Here is a 20189-nt window from a genome sequence, read left to right as displayed (position 1 = left end):
TTTGTTTGTTTTTATTCTTTAATTACTGCCTTGTAAATAAATTACAAAACTTACCTGGTAGCCAATTCACCATCCCCTTCTCTCCCCTCATCCAGCACATCTGAGAACAACGTGCAAATCCACTGTCAGGAGTTATTCACTGTAGGGGATGAAAATACTCTCTTACATAAAGAAACGTGCACAAGCATGTCCATCCTGAAATATATCAGGATACAAAGCACAAAGCCAGACACTAATGAATACAAGAAATCATCAGCAACTATAAATGAAATAAAATATTCATGGGTGAATGACATAAAATATTAATGTGGTTGTCATGTTAAAAATCATGGAGTGAAAGTGAGATAGTTTTTAACTTCTTTTTCATAGTCTAAACCACATCTTAGCAGAGTTTAACTCAACATGAGGATAGCACAAACCACCTCACCTTCCTTGATGATGCAGAAGCTAAACCTACCAGCAGAACCACAGATTGTTTTCTATCCAGAAATTGCATACATGCTGCGTGTAACACTTATTTCTTCATGAAGGACGTCAGGCCAACAGGAATGCAGTTTAACTGGTTTAGGATTTATGAAAGAAAGAAAGAAAGAAAAGAAAAAAAACCCTCAAACCTGTTTGCTTTCCTGTGAATCAAAAACTACTTGATCAAATACTTATACTTACAAAAACATTGCGAAAGAATCTGAGGTGAGGTTCAATAGGAACTAAATAGCTGAGATAGACCTGCAGAAATATATTCACAGCAATTCCCTGAAATACAGATATTGTTCTCGTGTGCTATGTTAATTTCTGATGTAGCTTCAGGCTTGATGGCTCAGAAAGAGTTACTGTGTGGAACTTGCCATCACTATCAGGACTGGCTTTTGGAGGATCTGAGCACTTAAGCAGGCAGCATTTTTCAATCTGACATAAGAAAATTAAGCATTAGAAGGAAGGTTCATGTTCTGTAAGGGGCATCCAGCTCCTGAAAATACCTGACTGTCCCATGAGAGTTTATCATTGCAGAGGACAGGCAACCTCAAAATCTGAAGTTCAAGGTTAGGGAGCATGTATTTGTGCTTACTCAATGTTAAAAAAAAAAAAAAAAAAAAAACCAACAAAAAACAAAAACAAGAGAGATCAATGCTGATATATCATGAATCATTCATGTCAATTGAGACCCTTGGAGTCCTCCAGGATATAAAACGTTGTAAACTTCACTCAAGAAAATTACACTGCAGGTAATATCCCAATATCCCTAAAATATCCAATATCCCTAAAATCACCTATACATAAAAACAATAAAACAACTCTTTATGAACAATTTCAATTTTCTAAATAAATCAATATTCTTTCAGCACAAACAAATGACTGTGATAAATTCATTTTTCACTTTAATTAATATGGGAACAGCAACAGAGTGTCTAAAGATGCAGAAGCATAGCTCAGACCACCTGAAGGTTTCTAGAAGCTGTATCAGCATTTCTTATCTAAAAGAAAAATCCCAATTTACATCTTTCATTTAAAAGAGTAAAAATGTCCATGTACTGCATGTTCCATAAAGAAGCTAGAATTTGGCAATGTATCTGACTCATAAGTTTTGTGTTTATTTTTTAAATGTTCTGTTAGTACTGAAATTAATTTTGTGAACACCAGAGGCACTTTGATGCTTGAGGAGAGTTTTGAAATGATGCATAGTCAGTAGAAGGATTATAGATCTGCCAGTGATTCGTAGCTGAAGAGTTCCCTCTCAGCCTGATAACTCCAGTAGTTACTGTAAGTAACAACAGATGTCTTTAGAATAAGACCCTGCTGTTTTAAGCAAACTGAAACTAACTAAAATATAGAAGTTACTTATGATTCCCTTAATGATGTCTATACTTACATACAAAGAGCTCTTCACCACCCTACTAAGAGTCATCAGGCAAGTCCTAATTATGTGTGTACATTGTAACACTGATAAATCCTTTTTATTACAAATAAATAAATAATCTCAGAGTGCTTTGAAATCTTTAAACTCACTCCTTTTGCAGCTGCATTTTTATGCCATTTCAAACCACTACATTGATTTTTTTATACAATAATATTTTAATGTCTCCATGCTTCTCCTTCCTGAATTTAGTCATCACAAAATAAAGCCACCATTGTCTTTTGTCTAATTATCTTTTGCCTTTTATTGGATTTTTAGCCAGGATTTTGCTCAATAAAACAAACAGTCCCCAAAAGGCAAACAGACTGCAACTGAAGAAAAAAGTGACTTCCTGAAAGCACTGATAGTTCAGGAAAACAATGGATACCTACTGCTGCCCAATGAGAGATAAGATCAGAAGCCAACACATTATGAGCAAAGGTTACTGCATCAAGTCTTGAGTGCTACCAGCAGTACCAATGGCACAGGTCTGTGCTGCATCCTGCAATGGCAGCACTGGGAACATCCTCCCTCAGCCCCTCTGTAACCAGCTGAACTGGTCCTTTTTTATACCACAAAGCTGGAAGGGGACAGGAAAAAAAAATATTGTTGCTCTGCAGGCTATCCACTGTTTTCCCTGGGCAATTCTGTCATAAACAACCAGTGCTATTTACTCATCCCTCATCTACAACATTATGCCCCCAATTTGTACCTCAGAGACTTTCACACTCTCTTCTGAGGACAATCCATGCAAACCCTTTTTCCTGCTGGCTCACCTATGCCAAGAGCAGAACACTGACTTCTTGAGACATTTTCCCATTAGGTAACTTTGCTCTGCCACGTCCCTCTCTACCCACCTTGCCTCCTGCACCATTTCAGGTCAGGATCTTCCTCTATGCAATGATGAGATTCTGCATTTTTACCTTTGCTGCACCCTCACACATCTAAATAGAATTTCTCAAAGTAAATAAAACAAAAATTGGCCCTTGGCACCTTAAACTGTATTGCTAGAGAACAGCAGTGCCACCAAGTCAAAAATGAAGGTCGGGTAAGCTCAGAAACATGGAGACAATGTTATGAGAACAGGAGAGGAACCTCAGCCTGACCTCCCTAGCACCAGTTTACTCCAGGAGGGTCCCTGGCTCCACACCAGCCTCCAGCTGTGTGGTGCCTGTGTGAAGAGACCCTCAAACAGCCCTAACCAGCCAGCAAAGGATTCCCTGCTTTAAAGGGTACCCTGAGAGCCAAAGCAGACAGGTCAGTGCCTTTCCTCCCACAGCTCTGGGCGCAGAAGACACTTCTGCAGGAAGAGGCCATGTCCAATGTACCACCACAGCCTTATGAGTCAGCCAGAAAACACTGCAGAGAGCAGCTCTGAGACTGCTTGAAGCTGCCCCAGGGACTGGTTTGGTAACCAGCCATCCCTGGCACTGGCGGACCAAACAGGTGGCACATTTATCTTCACTTCCTCTCCTCAGCACACATCCCAAGCTCAGTTTAACTGGATGAAGTGAGACATTTCAAGTTGTTTTTCCCTTAGTGTAATGATGCAAGAAGGGGCAGCATGCATTCACAAGCCTGGCCCTGCCTGTTAAAAAACCTAAAACTATTGCACTGCCTCTCAAGAAACCTCAACAATGTTGTGGTATTTGCACATTAATTCATAATATGCATAGGTACAACCATGACCCTGAAATTCTGTTACCTCTGAGTAAATACACTACACAAATGATGCTAAAGGCTTTCCTTATCACTCATCTTATGCAAACCAGTTTTATGCCTATTTAATTTCACTAGCTAAAGGGGAATGACTCCAGAGTTTGTACCAGTATGAGATTAGAATCCTGCATGCAATTTCCAGGAGCATGTTAAATTATTTCATCCATAAACAAAAAGCTTGTTTTGCATGATCAGCTCCAGGCTTTCTATTTTTGATATGTAACTAACTATAGGATTAGGAGAGTTTGTATTCCATCTTAAGAAAGAACAGCTTTGCAAATCTAAAAGAAACACAGATGACTTTTGGGAGCAACTTCCTCCAGAACAAGAAAGTAACTAGAAGAAAGAAGCAGATCCTGTCTGGAAAACCTCGCTTAGCTCCAATCTGGCTCGGGGCAATCTGCTTGTGCATGAACAGAGCCACAGGAGAATAGGGTTACTATCATTTACTTGGTTTGTGTTTTCCATCTCTTTGACCACTTTGGCAGACCACCCTTGTGCACACTGTAATATAGGACATGAGATTACATCTCTCCCTGAAGTGCTTCTGATAACAGACTCAGATAAGGTGTTAAGGACCATGAATTCTGAAATTGACATTGCTTTCACCTATTATTCTAGTATCCTTACCAATATTCAGCTCTTCCAGAAGTATCATGCTATTACTCACAACAGGTAGTCTGAATCTTGCTGCATAGGACTGCTGTGTAATTTTCATATCCAGTATGATGTATGTTTTTTCAAAATACTGATTCATCTTTTATTGTACCTGACTACAAATTTTCATCACTTACTGCATTTTTCTAATTATTGGTCTCCTGGAGGAGAAGAATTACAGCATTCCAAAAAATATTTTTAAATTTTTACATATAATATGCAAATCACAATATGGGGAATTAAATCATCAATTATTTTTCATAATCTAAAATTGATAGCAACTGGTTTAGTAGTTCTGTGACAATGCTTCCTTTACATTAGACTGCCGCAAGCATAAGAACACGAAGGGGAAAGAGCTTTTTACAGTCATTTAAGAGCAGTTTTTAGTCCTTGTGGTTGCATAGACAGACTTTCCTACACACAGCGAATCAATATACTTCTGTCTTCTTGTTGACTTTGTTGGACTGGAAGCTCCATCATTAGTTTACCTTGTAACATGCCAAGATGCAATTAGTTACACAAAAATGCAGTTCAACACAAATGTGCTTTTCCATGGAAACTTGAAACTGCAATCCTGACATTAAGCTCTTAAAAAATCCAGTTCTTTAAAGATTCAAACAGTACATGAATCAGTATAAAAGCAATCCCACACGGCACTGTAGCACATCTTGCCTGAACACAACAAAAATAATTTAAACAGCCGCTTTAATTTAAATTATTAGGATTTAGGAAAAAGCACAGCCAAAAATCTACTCAGTGGATCTATACCTAGTTGTGAAAGTTAAATTTGGACTTTTTTTGTCAAAATCTCTACTAAATTTATACTAAATTTCAATAAAATAACTGTTATAAGGAATGTGCAGGTAAAAAGAAATGGTATTTACAAGCAAGAAACAGTGATTGCACATGGTATGCAATCATTAGTAAAATCCAGTACTGCTGGAGTTCACACAGATTAACTATGCAGTTGGATAATAACAGTGGAAATGTTTATGACCAAACATTATTTGTACTTCCTTTTTGTAAGATAAGGACAATCACATTTCTTGTTCTGAACCATAAACCAACCCCGTTTTCCACCCACTCAGACTTCTCCCTCTGCAGGGGAGGCTTAACAGATTTAGGGCCAGACTGTGACATTAATTTGACATGTCCAGAATGCCACCCAAGAAGAAGGCACAAGTATGAACCCCATTCTTTTCCAAAACACACCCAAACCAGGTCCTGTAGGCATGCACTTCCAGAGTCTTAAGTCTTCTCCCGAAGATAAAGGATGGGACACAAGGTTCACTTTTAAAATAGGTCTAGAGGGTAAAATATCGCATTGGATAAGTGATAGGGTAATGCAGTCAGAAAAGAGGGGAGGCTGGGCTTAGTGCCTTCTTCAGCCTAACAGGGATTCAAGCCCACATCTCCTACTTAAGAGTTCAAGAGACATCCAGCTACAAGAGGCATAGGGATGAAGACAGAGCACAAAAAAGAATGTAAACTTTTGCTTCTTCCTCCTTTAGAAGCCATGATTTCAAAGCCAAGCAGCTATTAATGCATACTGAAAGCATCACAGACCTACTTATGTACAGAATGGTATGGCAGAAACACAGATGAGTCCTGTTTTATGGAGCCAACTGCTCTCCACCTAGGGCTTGGATTAGGGTGGGGAAGACAGGCATCTCAGGATGTGGCATTTCTCGTCATCACAAAAGCTTATCCGAGACACATCACACATCCAAAAACAAAGGAATATAGTCTTCATACCCCAGCCAGTTCAACTTCCAGACCAGCTACACAAACTTGCATGAAACCTTCTTAAAAATATAACCCTTAGTCGCAGCTGTACGTGTGGAGAACAAACACTGGGTGAAACTCAGTCTTGGTCATTCCAGGGGCAGGACATCTCAGCCTAAATCACGACCGGAGAAGTAAGTGAAGTGCTGCTGGACAGCATATCCTTCATCTGGAGAAGATGCTTATACAAAGAAGCAAAAGATAAGAAATGAATTATAAGCGGTGTGGTGAATGTGTACCTTTCTCTACCCCGAACTTTTACAAACATTTCCTACTACTTTTAAGCAGGGGTGCACAGTTGAGCCAGACTGAACAAAAAGAAGATACAAATGAAATGTTTTCAATATTTTGAATGGATAACATAGTAGGCTCCTTTAATAAACACAAAAAGTGCAACCACGCAACTTCCAAGCCCAAATATCCGTAACCAGAAGGTAAATAACAACCTTTTGCAAACCGGCATTAGGAAATCACGCCCCGAGTCCGGCCGGCCTGATTCAGGACTAGTGAATGCGGAGCGCCGCGCTTCTGGGGAAGCCGAGAGGCAGCGGCCGGAGCCGGCCCGGTCGCAGCCCCGGTGCCCGGCCCGGCGCGGCCGCGCCCAGCCCAGCCCAGCCCCGGGCGAGGCGCGGCGGCTGCGGGGCGGTGCCGGCGCCGGGCCGGGCAGGGGGAGGCGCGGACCGGCCCGGCCCGCCCGCACCTGCGCCCGCCCTCGCCGCCGCCTGCTCGCCCACCTGGCCGCGCTCGGCACAGCAGCCGCCGCCGCAGCAACATGTTGCCCAGGGGAGCCTCGTCCATGCCGCCGCCTCCCAACCCCGCTCCCTACTTCCCGCCTCCGCGGGTCACGCTGCCCTCCGGCCTGGAGATCCTGCGCACCTTCTCGGGAGCCGTCATCTTCCTGGAGATCGTGAGTGCGAGGGGCCGGGGGGGAGCGGCCGCGGGCCTGCCCGCGCTGCTCACCTGCCATTTTGTGAGTGGGGCAGGTGCGGGGCCGCGGCCGGGCCGGGGCTGGGCCGGGGCTCGCTCCCCTCGGGCCGGGCCGGCCCCGCTCACCGATGGGTTTCGCGGGGCTGGTGGAGCTGCCGAGGGCTTTGAGCCGCGCTCCGGCCCAAAAAGGCACACGGAGATTACACCAGGCTGTGTCTGCGCGCGTGTTACGCGTCCTCTGTTACTCCTACAAGTGTGTTCAATGTCATGTGTGTGTTAGACCTCGCTGGTGTACGCAGGGCTGAGGACCTTTGAGCTGAGCTTGGATATCGCGCTCTGTAGTGCCACTGATTAGGGGGAGATTAGAACCCAAAAAAGCTTGGTAAAACTCGTCTGACTTTATTAATTTGATTTTTTTCTTATGATCAGAGCAGAAAACTGCTTGGGTCCCAGATTGTGAGCTGGATCCCACCTCACAACCTCTAAAATTGTACCTGATCAAGGAACAAGTCGAAACTCGAAACACAAGTCCGGGCACTAAATCGGGCCCGGAGGCAGTAGGGACAAAAGGTTAATTCGGTTGGCCAACCAATTGCACATCTGACAGCCAAGCTGTGGTGGACAGGTGTAGTGTGAGGGAAATAGCACAGCAGTGGCTGCTGAGATTAGCAGTCTCTACAGTACAGTTCTACATTTATTTTTAAGGAACCCTGCAAGTTTGCGCATTCAAAATACTGAAAACATTTCACGTGTCTCTGTTTTTTGTTTAACAGACACTTTCTGCTATCCCTTTTGCTTCCTCACTGCCCATCACTCTCTGGTCACCAAGTAACAGACTTGCACCTGCAGTCTTGTGAAACTAGAGAAAGTTTGGTTCTGCACAGCTAAAAAAGGAATCCTAGAGAACAACTTGAATAGTAATACATAAACCCATGGGAGCTTTGAACTGAGACTAGCAATGCATCTTTACATATGTGCTGCTGCAGTGTAACGCCAGAGAGGAACCAAGTGATTTTATAGCAGGCATCTTTTGAAAGGTATCTCTTATCCAACCGTGATACAAAAGAAACCTCTCTGAATCTGAAAATGTAACCTCTGACTTCCTGGTTGGTAAATCTGTAGAATTTAAACAGGAAAGAAGTAACTTGCGCTTGGAAATGGGTTTTAGTTGACATTATTCAACAGGTTGGATTAAGAAGTTCAGTCTTTCTGTAATAAACAAACATACTTGTAGTGAATCATAATTGTCATCTATTTATCCTTTTTTATTAAGAGGTAGGATTTGCAGGAAGAAATAGTAATGTTCCTTAGGCCAAGGGTTGTTTAAGGGAAGCCTTTGAGTACATAAATTCTCCATCAGGCCATCCCTAGCACAGCATCCCTACCACTCATTTGCTGTGAGGGGTCTGCTGAAATGAAAATTGGCACTGCTGAATTCTTCTCCAAGTTATGATGATTCTGGAAAGCTCTATATTTTCATGTCTTTACAGCATAGTTTACAACTCACCTTATTCTGTATTCTAGTTTTTTTCTTTTCCTTTAATACTTTGTGTCCTCTTTCAGTTTGGTATTACAAATACTTTGGGAAAATGGGTGTCTTTTTATGTCCTTTCTGTATCTCATCTGATTAGGACTACAAAGCAAAACAGTATGAGATTGAATCCAAAGTAGTAGAAGTACATCCTTTTTGTGCTAATTTGTGTATATGGGGGGGGGGGGGGGGGTGAGAGCTGTATTTTCACATTTCTTCTATTTTGCTCAAAATTACAGTAAGGATGAAATTTTCAGCAGCAGCACACAAATCACTTGGTTTTTAAATCCCATTTTCAGTACTATTTTAAGAGCTTTTAGGAATTTTAGAGTGGCTGTGTCTTTTCACCACTAAGTGCCTATCATTTCTTAGAGGAGGACTTGGGCTCTCTGAGTACTTTTGAAGTGTTTCCTCTTGGTTCATAAGAGTCATCTGATGATATGTAATGTGTGATATCAGTTCTTAGGCAGAAAGGACTGAGTAAAAGTTGTCCACTTTATTCTCTGTATTCCTTTCCTTCCAGGTGTTTGGAACAATAGTCTGGATTTTGGTCGCCTCTACCCAAATTCCACTGCCACTGCTGCAGGGATGGGTAATGTTTGTGGCAGTGACAGCGTGGTGCCTCTCCATTGTCTTCCTCTGTGTGTTCCTCTTTGGTTATGCAAATAGAATTGCTGTCAACTGGAACCAGGCGGTAAGATTTTTTCTTTTTTTTAAGGATTCCCTTTGTTTTATAAACTGAAAACTATTTAATGAGAAGTGTTGATCCTAAGTCTTAACACTTGGCTTTCTGCTTTAGCACAGAGTTTTTTGAACAGGAATTCAAAACCAGAAAAAGAAAGAATAGGGTTACAAAGGTGGCAGAGGAAACTGTTTCATGATGGAGGCTGAAGGAGCTTTTGAAGCTGTTTGAAGGAGTAGACTTGTTCTCTCTGAGCACATAAAATGTATGAGCAGCAGGAAGAGGAATAACTTAACAAGCTGTGACAAGAAATTGGTTTAAATGGCCAGGAATTATTGTGCTCTGGAAATCAGAAAATACCTTCTGACTATTAGGGAAGTGGTACTAACACCTTGTGACTAATGGGATATAGAAAGATATAGCAAATATTATACAGGAAAGGATGCATTTGGGAACATATTGTGTGATGTGGTTGTCTGAGATAGCACAGACTGGACTTCAGCACCCAGAAGGTCCCTTCCAGTTCCTAAGAAGGTCTACTGGTGACTTTTGGATCAATTCCTCGAAGCTAAGGCAGCAATTTTGAGTGGCTGTTAGACCTTAGGTGGTAAAAGACATCATAACCTGCACTATGATATATCTTAACATCTTATTAGGAGACTTCATCTTTCTTAGAGGGAGCTTGGTGAGACTACAGATATAAATATTCTTTGCTGAGATTTTGAAGACAAAGAATTTTGAAAATTTTGAAGACAGAGCCTGAATCTTGCTGTACTTGATTGTCATAGTTTGTGCCAGTAGTTCTCAAAGCCTATAGCTTCCTCTTAAAATAGGGAAGTTTTTTGTATTAGTTTTTGCCAACCACATGGATACCTCAGGTTATTGACTGGTAATTTACATGCTCCTTTGTAACTGTTAACTGTGGTTTACTTTGAGTTTTTAGTACTCAAGTAGTTAAGCATGAGATTATATCACACTTTTTTATATTGCTGGAAGTGAATAGTAAGAAGTGGCGTAACTGTGATCAGAAATTTTAATTTTCAAAAAAAAATTTTCCAAAAGGATTGCAACTTCTAAACCACTGAAGTATGTCTGTCTGTAACTGCTGATCACCTTCACTTTGCTCCTGGGAAGCTTAATTTTCCTATTGACATTTCTCTTGATCATAGCTGGAATTGCATGCTTCAATATCAGCAATTGTGGATATTTATCTGTTCAGGTAATTTTTGGATAGGCCCTTAAAAGAAAAGTTCTTTAAAGCAAATCATAAAGCTTATGAGTTTGGAGCTCTGATAAATCAAAGCCCATCAGTGCTAACAGACTGGTTTCTATTAAAAAACAAACTTTAGCACTTTGATAATGAATAAACATACATACAGCATCAGCTTTCCAGCACAATACAGGCAGTAATTAGGCTAATAATCAGTTACAATCACAGAGACCTTTACAGGGATTTATGCTGCAACATCCTCACAAATTATGATGCAACAAAGCCCTTGAGCATAACTAAAGTAAATTAATAGTGTCCTGGGTTTCATTGAAACTGTTTGCCAGTTTACAGTCATGCATCTGTTTGAGTGTTGCTGGGTAAGGACAAAGCCTTAGATTGAAAATGCTATACAAATTTCATCTTATAACAATTGTGTGTGTTACACATTGGCTACTTGATGCTGGCAGTTTGTTGTAAAGTTAATTTTATCCCTTGTATATAATAAATTGCTGGAAATTCTTCTATATCAGGAAATGGATACATGACATATAAAAACTGCATCTGTGACTTTAAAAAAAGCTGACAGAACTCTCAGTCAACTCTCAGTCTTAAATAAATGCAGAGGGAATAATTTTATCTCTAACTTGGTAGCTGAAACCCAGCCCCTTCCACCTGTCAACAAAAATAAGAGAAGACACTTGACCACTAGTTTCAGGTACCCAAATGTTTTGTAACTTGTTGACACTAAACTCTTTAGTTTGTGTCTGTGACAAGTTGGGGTTTTTTAACCTTCTGTTGCAAATAAATAATTAATTACTGGAAACACTAAAGCTGTTTTTGTTACTATAAATGGATAGTCCTGGATTTAGTAATAACTTATGCTGTAAGTATATGCTTATACTGATAGGGATATTTAAAAAATAAGATGGTACACACTGGAAAAGATGGACCTTATGGAGTTCCATTGCTCAGTACATCAGTGTATTAAACCAGATGGTATGACAAGTACTGCCCCTTACAGCCTGACTCACAACACACTCATTTACAAAATTAGATGTGAGCTAAATTATCATGCTGCTCTGATAGTGTTTTGCATTGCACTTTGTATGAGGTTTCAATGATTATACAAGTGTGGGAGCAAGGGAGAGTTAGGCACTATGATAACAATTACTAAAACCCAAAAAAAGGTCCCTCATAAGTTCTTGGGGATTTTGGTCAGAGAAACCATAACCATGTAAATGTGAAACCTTACTGATGCTACAGAGCTTCACTATGATTGCTGCCAGGAGAAGGAAATTAGAGGGTTAGGCAGGAGAATAAAGGAGATGAAAGAGTCTCTCCTGAAAAATATCTCTCCTGTATGCAATCAGTCCTGATCTAAGTGGAATGGGGAACTGTAGTAGCACCTTATATCATAACTTATCAAAACTGACTAGGGTGTGCTTTAAGTAGCTTTAGCTGCAATCAAATATGGAACAACTAATGAGTTTGAAAAGAAGATTCTTTCAATTAAAAGAAAATCTCCCATCTCTGAAGCAAATGCATTTCTCTGGACAGGGTAGTGCAGCACATTCTCCCTGCTCTCAGGCAGGCAGCAGGTAAGGATGTCTCACAGTAATTTCTAGTGCAGGCAAGTGCTGTCTGCTGGACACACACAAAGTGTGCTGGGTTCTCACTCTAGGCATACTGATAGTCCATTGCACTCAGGTGAAGTTAAAGTTCATAAAGAACTTATTAGTACTGGAGTTAGACTGCATATCATAGGTATCATAAAGCATACGTATACTTGCATATATTTTTAAAATTGTCTCTGTGGCTCTTGCAGACCTTGACAGGCACAAAGTATATGTTGTATGGATCAAAAATTGAGTGCAGTGCAAATGTCAGCTTTTCAGATGGAATAACGGAAGGAGATGTTGGAAGAATACTTTAGACATTTTAAACTGTACTGGAACATGCCTTACATCTTGTTGCTGGAACTCTGGGCTCTGAACTAGGGCCTGCAAAGGCACCAGACCTTTTTTCTGTGTGTCAGTAATGGAACCCAGAAATGAAAGTTAGGTGTTTAAACTTTACATTCAGTTAGCATTCATTGTACAGGAGGGAATTGCCTGGAGAGGGCCAGGAGAGAAGCATATTTGAAGTAAAACCTAAAACCTGTCTGCACAAGTCTTGACATTTTATTCCACAATATAATGAAGAACTGTCAAGTTGCTGACTATTGGGTAGAACCAAGTCAGAGAGAGTTGTGGAAATACCTCAATTCTTGAATCTCATTGTATTGGGACATTGGATATTTCAGTTGTGTCAAAGCTGAGTTGTTTCTAGGCATTTAGAGAAGCAAAATTGAAGCATGGAGGGAAGATTTTTGAAGCTTTGATTATAGCTGAAAAGGGACTTATGGGACTGCAAGATTGTTTTGTACTGCTTGAATTGTGATCAAGTTGGCCTGTATATGTCTGCTTTATTATCTGTCTGAAGGGAGATTTCTGTAAACTCCACTAACTTTAAGGTGGTCTAAAATGTCAGCATGTGTATATAAAGATGAGCATGTGCCTCTTAATTTGAAAGAATATAAGATTTGGAGAGAGGGAGAGCTGCCCTTTATCACTAATAATGTTAGTGAGTTGCTTATAATTACAGGAAGCTGTGAAAACATGTCCAGGTTAAGCTGTGAGATGGATTTAACACTGCTTATCTCAAGTTAGTGTTATTAGTTCTTGTTTCATGTTTTAGTATTTTCATTTGTATTGAGATGAGAAGAATTAGATATGTATTGGAGCCCAGACTGATTCTGTTATTTCTTTTTAGGATTTTATTTTCCATGGGGCAACTTTTGTCTTTTATTTTGGAGCATTTCTACTGCAAGCAGCAACTACATCTCTGCATTACTTTCCCCGCAAATTCAACTCCACCACACAAGAGACGATTCTAAGTGGCCGTGAATACAACATAAGCATAGCAGCCTCGGTATGTGTTTTGTGTATTTGTGTCAGGGGAGCAGAAGTCTGTAGCAAGCGCTTGCAGCCAGCCATTCAGCTTGGGAATTTAACAGCAAACTGGAATTGAAAGAGGAGCTGTGAGAGAAAGAATTGCCTTTGACAGCAGCAAGTAGTGTCTTAACCAGAAACATTCAAAAATACTGGTGTAAGCTAATGCTTATGGATACCTGCTTACTCTTCAGTATAATGTGGGGTTCATTCTCTTCACTGTAGGGTTTTAAATATATGATCACTACAGCTTATAATTTTTAGACAAGGTATTTTGTAAAAACCGTTTTGGTGTTTAGAAGAAAAAGAACAACTGAGCCTTTATCAGAGGATAAGGTATGAAATTTACACCTGTGCTCAAAATTGCTTTTTTAATACCATTTAGATAGTCTTGAACATGCCATGGAGATAAAAATTTGGGCTAGATCTTTGTGAATCTCCCATATATGCTTACTACATCAGGGCTCTGCTGTCTCTTACTGCAATTATTAGAGTGCTTTTCTTGGTAGCCTAAGCCCAGAATGCATTTTTCTCACTGTAGTTGCATCATCACTGAATCAATATGTTTGGTGATGGGGGCGTCCTTAGCTGAATCAGAAAATATCTCAGGCTTTAGTTTTTATCCTGGCTGATTCTTCAGGGGTGAGTAGAGGTGTGTCAGCCTTAACTTACAGAACTGAAACCACTGCTCTTAATTTTTTATCCAGAGACTTTCACACCAGGGAACTATATACATTTATTAAGCTTCCAAACCCTCTGTGCTTATCTGTTGTCCTTAAAACTCTGTGCACCATAACTTTAGCATAGTAAGCACTTTCATTTCACCTTAAGATAAAAAGAGGTGAACTGAAGGTGTAAGGTTCACACTGTCTGCAAGAGCAGAATAGAAAGGAGAAGCCTTCAGCTTTGGCAAGACAGGCCCTGAGGAGGTGAAGTGGGTGTGTCAATGTCCCAAGGCGAGAGTTCCTCGCATCACCCCCCTGCCTGTAACACACTCAGGTGTCTGATGCCTGGGTGGCTCTGTGGCACAAGGACAGAGATGGTTTTCCAGCTGTGAGTGAGCCTAATGGAGGATCTTTATACTAAGCAACTGTATTAAATTCTACTCCTAAGCGCACCTCTTCAGTCCTAGTTTAGTGTGCTCAGATCCCACTGAATATATGGTCACCACAGTTATTTTGTTTGACAACAGAATACTGGGCACTCCAAGAAACCATTCCCTGCTTCCATACTAATTTTTTTAAGGGAGAATTCAGTTCTTCAAGCCCCTCAAATCCCTGTCAAGACAGAGGAGGAGAAGATTCTTTTTTAACTTGCCTCAGTATCTTAATTAAGAATAGCTGGAAAACAGTGAATGAGATAAATGTAGTCTTTGCATTTTTTGTAGAAGTGTATATTTAGGAAGTCAAAACATACAGAAGAAGATTTTGAATATTTAAAATATTTCATTAAAACAGTCTTGTCAGTCTTGTCAGCCACATGACAAAAAAAAAAGATTGCTAACATTCTATCTTTTAAGTTGGCATTTATATACTGTGATTAGAAATATATATGTGTTCATTTTAACAGGTGATGGTTCTATGGTGTAGCATGTATTCAAAACTTTAAATAGTCAAATTAACATTTATATGTAAAGGATGATTGAATTGGTGTATTAAAAGAGACAGAATTCATTGTTATCACTGGACAATATGAGAAGTGTTTTTTCAGAAATTCAGTTTCTTATGTCTTCTGTTGAGTGTACATTACATATTCACTTACATTGTGGCATGACCTTCAGTTCAAATCTGTCCACTTCAGTTCTTGAGCAGGAGCAACTTCCCTGGCATTGCCTGGAAAGTTGTTCTAATGGCTGAGTACCTGGTCAAAGAGGCCAAATGGGAGTTGTTTCTGTGTTTCTGCTAGTAAAAGAGTTCTGCTGTTTAGAGGGATTTCTGCTTTGATGTTTGCTGGGATAAAGGCATTCAGTTGGAAACATCTGAGATTGGTGTTTGATCAGTCTAGATAAGAGAACTGAAATACAGTGTACATACACATATTTACTTTCATGATAACTTATGCAGAAATTATATTTCATATTCTATTTCTAAATGTCTGCTCAAGTAAGTGAAAAGTAGTAACATGAGGTAGCAGTAAAATGGGGTTATTACAAAGAAGTTCCTAAGAAGACTGAGAAGACTTCAGACAATCCCAAACCTATCCTACCTTATTAAGCATTTTGACTGGGGAAGGTACCTTTTGAATCACTTCTGTTCATGTATTCATTTAGAAAAGAAAAATATTGTAGAACAATATATTATTGACTTTTTTCTTCTTTTTTTTTTTCTCTGCTCCTCCTCTAGATTTTTGCCTTTGCGACAGCTATTTGTTATGGTTGCAGCACAGCCCTGGCATTAAGGAGATGGAGGCTAAATAACAGCTGAAGAGAGTTTAATGCCCACATGTTCCACTTCAGATCAAATTAAGTGCTACTTGTCTGTTTTACTGTAATTTAATTCTAAAAAGACTTCTTTTTCCTGCTTAAAATCTGTTTTAAATGCAAGTAACCCCTAATCAGGATTTCTTTAACAGAAAAAAAAGTTTGCATCTCTTCCCTTTCTGATAATTACTTTTACTGTGTACTGATTGTAAGGTATTGGAGAGTTTAGGGATGAAGAGATATATCATTAGCAGACAACAGAACTCCAGTGCTACACCAGAAGAGGAAGAAAATGGAAACCAATCCAAGATGTTAACTGCACAGGCAGCTAAAAAGCTGCCCCCTTGTTAAGCCCTTGGATTAAGTGCTTCGTTACAGTGCACTCCACACAGGCAGAGCCTTGGGGCTCCTGGTAGAGTCATGGGTGTTCTTTGTGCTGCCCTTTGCATGATCAGAGCCCAAGCTGACTTTGAAATTCCAACTCAGTATATATATGTTATGAACTTTGATGTACAGAGAAAATATGTTAAAAAACCATCCAGTGAAATCTTTTTATACTCTCTTATAGCTGTGACTGGTTAGGGTCACCTGAGCCTTAAAGCTTACTGTGTTCCATACTAGATGAAAACTGGGACTTTCAATCAGTCATTTATTAGTTTTAGGGTTTTAGCTTGATCAGATCTATTTATACTACAAAACAAAACAGTGCATTTGTGTTGTGTGTGTATATACATGGTATATTTTTGTTTAACAGGAATTTTTGCACTGTTTAACTTTGTTGGAGTACAGCTTTGTTCTTGCTACTTCAAGTGCTGCATTTGTTAGGTATTATGTGAGTCAGTATCATTTGAATGGAATGTTACCAAATAGTGAATAATGTCTGACCTCAATTCTTGCAGTGTGTTATTTGTTGCATTCTAAAGCTGCAGTGTTGTAAAGGTGTTCTTATTTGGACAGATGCCTGTGCAACATCTTGCTGAAAGCGGTGGGATGCAAAGCAGTCCGCCCACTATGGAGTTTGCTTTTCACATGAATGATGTTTAATTGAGCCTCTCTTGAATATCCTGGTGTGTGATGACATTCAATATTATATACAGAAAATTGATTTAGCAAAACTAAACTATAGCATTGTGCTCTGCTTCCTGACACTCATGTTGTTTTGCACATGGTGAAGCTTTTTGTTATTTTGCTAGTAAATAATTTTTACTTTTGTGAATAGTGCCAAAAAGATAAGCTGGGACAATAGAGGCTCCCTGCCATTTGTAAAACAACTTGTTCACTACATCTTGCCGGTGCGCCTGATTATTCTGCAGAGACCAGCAGTGGTTGCATAATGGAAGACAGGATTTCCTTCATTCCCAGGCCTACTCACTCTCCTTGAGCCAACAAGGGTGTCTGCCATGGAGGTTACTTTATGGAACTTGTCAGGTACAAGGATCTCTGAGGGGCAGCCACCCTCAGCAGTGCCCTGCTGATCCAGGGCAGGTTCTTGTGGATGGCACAGCAGTGAGTGGCACCCTTCGGACTATGGAATCACTTGGTCATCCTGAATTACTACAATGGGATGTTGTCATTTATCTGTTTTCTAAGATTTTTGCACTCTGCCTGATTTTTTCCCCCTAATTCTCTCCTTGCATTGAAAAATTTTTTGAACATTTTATCTAGAGTCATATACTTTTAAAAATATTTCATGTTGTACAAAATACATTTACACTGGAGTATATGGATGAAAGTATATAACAAAGACTTATGCTAAGCAGCATTAAAGTTACTTAATATACTTATGGCAGCAGTCTGGTTATTAATTTTGTTTTTGGAAAGCATCAAAAAAACTACCTTGGTACTCTGACTCACCTGATGCTGGACATACAAAATTGAGGCTATGATTTCATGAGAAGGAACAGTTGCATTGGGGCTGGTTTCACATACACTTAATTAGTGTCACAGCTACTTTGGCCTGTGACACTGTGTGGATATTGGTGAGAAGAGTAGAGTCAATGTTCCAACATTACAATGTTTCAAACAGATGCCACTGTTCAGTTTGGTTTCTCCTGTGTCCTGCACCCTCTCTGTGCCCTGCACACCACAGACTGTGCATGCCACAGCAGCAGTCTCTGCAGCCAGCTGAGATCATGGAGGGCAGATCTTAATGTTTTGCATATTTAAACCTACAGAGTATGAATCCTTCACATGGAGTCAATTAAAGAGCTGTCCAAGCTTAGTTGGCATTTGTATCTAACCTCCAAGTTCAAACCTGAGGTGTAAAACCCTTGATTGGTGAGTGCTGTTCAAGTCTCTTAATCTACTTGTGGAAGTCCAGATAGCAGAGTGCAGTTAGCGTAGCGTGGGAAATGTTTGCATAGTGAGGAAAGACTGAACTTTCCCTCTTAAGTATCAAAGACAAACAAAGGACAGAGAAGAGATAAAGGTAAAAACTACAGTAATGAAGAACAACTTTCAGAACTAAAATGGAGTGAAAGAATATAATTTTTGTGTTAGTAAGGACAGAGTTTTGCTGTACTTTGAGAAAGATCTATGGACAGTCAAACTGGAATATGCAGTTATGTTCTTTTAAAAAAAAAAAAAAAGGAAAAAAGCCAGTAGTTAATTTTTTATTGCTTTATACTGGGAGCTAAAAAAGTAGGTGTGACTTAGAAATGGTATGTGTGTACTGGATGTGTGCAAATACTGCAAATACCGATACGGGTGTAATATGTAATCCTTGTGATAGGTATTCCAGGGAAAATGTGCAAGCTGGTTTTAAAAAAATCTTTCTTCCTCGTAAGAAAATTCCTCCAAGCCTATGACCTTCAAGGACACAAGCTTAGACCTCATCAAAGAATGGAAGGTATGTGGGGGGGATATAGGGAGATTATTTATCTCAATTCATTTGAGGTGAAAGGAACAAGACCACAGATGCCTAATAGTGTTTTCATCAAACATCTCTTTTTGATGTGAAGCTGCAGTGCAGCACTATCTAAGGTAGGTCCCTATTCTTAGAAAATATTTCATGGGGTTTTGGATAGCACTGCGTGGTAGCTGCTGGTAAATAAGGAGAAGGAGCCTCAAAGGAGACTTTCTTTCAAAGGGTGCCGAGATAAGAAACAATTATTGCTGTTACTCTCTAAAGAGAAGTGAAAGTGCACATGTTAGAAAGCAAAAGTTTTGTTAGAATTTTGGCAGAAAATATGCACAGCACGTGCCTCACTGAAGTCCTGACTCTGCTTCTGCCTTGCTAAATATCTGGAAATAATCCAAAGTGACACAGGTCCTGCAGTATTATTGATCTGCACGGGATCAGTCTGTTCAGATTCTCATGGTTTCTGTGGCTGCATATATTGATTATAACTCCTGATGTGAGTAAAGTTGTACTACTGTGAAGTGTTCCCTTAAAGCATAGCTGTAAAGCACAGCTTTTATAAGCTAGTGGCTACACAAACCTGTGCCCTTCATAAAAATAAAAGAAAAACCACTGGATAATCACTAGACCTGTGTTGTCTCTTTCACTTCCAAAACTAGATGACAATGCTGACTCCTGTTGCACTTCCTCTAATTGTTGTAGATTTGCATTTGCTTTGTAACTTAAAGAATTTTGACATTTATAATTTCACCATCTGAATTTCAAAAAATAAGAGAGCTTAAAACTCTAAAAACTTGTTTGTTCCATTTTTATCTAGACACTGGGAAACTGGTCTTTGAACAAAAGCATCCTGACGCATTTCATGCTCCTGTGCCAGGCTGCCCAAGTTGCACACAAAGGTTCCCCAGGTTTTTGTCCAAAGATAACAGTGAACCATTAGTTCTCAGACTGAGATGCAAATAGAGCATTACTCTTTTCAGTCTTACGAAAACAAAAACTTGAAAGTGAGAGCCTGTTGTCTTTCTTAGCTGTATTTGTACAATTGTTTGTGACACAGTAGTCTTTGTTGAGACATAAAGAAAACCAGAAAGAAAAAAAAAATAAACAGAAGAAAAAGCAAATCTTAGGTACTAAAATTAGTAAACAGAAATGGAAAGTATTTATTTTTTTTTTTTTACAAAGCTGAATTCAGCATGATTGTTCCCTTTTCTCCCACCTTCTTTTGCTCAATTTTGGTGTTTATCTAAACACCCTTATAACCTGACCAGCTCAAAATTTACTGTATTTATCCTCAAGGTGCTCCTGTAAAGAAAATAAGTGCTGTTCCCATTTCTCAGGTGGAAACCTGGATGCAGAGATACTGAAGAACAGCTTGCTTGCCACAGGCCTCTCTCAGGAGATCTGTGGAGCAGGAAGAGGAAACCTGTTTTCTCAAGTGAGAGTTTCTTGGTGCCTTGCCCAGCAGCCTCTACTGCTGCCACTGCGGGCTGGAAGGAAGCACTGTGATGTGGGGTGTGT

At 39.8% G+C, this 20189-nt stretch overlaps 1 protein-coding gene across 1 annotated transcript; it reads left to right on the top strand.

Annotated features, from left to right (window-relative positions):
• Positions 1–6824: 6824 nt before the first annotated feature.
• MAL2 (mal, T cell differentiation protein 2) lies at positions 6825–15863 on the top strand (the record flags this gene model as incomplete). Its single annotated transcript, XM_084203573.1, has 4 exons — positions 6825–6959; positions 9034–9204; positions 13214–13372; positions 15735–15863. The coding sequence occupies 4 exons, from the start codon at positions 6825–6827 to the stop codon at positions 15813–15815; spliced, it is 546 nt and encodes a 181-aa protein (XP_084059699.1). The 3' UTR covers positions 15816–15863.
• Between the last annotated feature and the right edge of the window lie 4326 nt (positions 15864–20189).

The sequence above is a fragment of the Fringilla coelebs genome (assembly GCF_963513975.1).
Source record: "Fringilla coelebs genome assembly, chromosome: 1".
Classification (NCBI taxonomy): domain Eukaryota; kingdom Metazoa; phylum Chordata; class Aves; order Passeriformes; family Fringillidae; genus Fringilla; species Fringilla coelebs.
The sequence above is the reverse complement of the archived record's forward strand: the minus strand, read 5'-3'. Positions and strand labels throughout refer to the sequence as shown.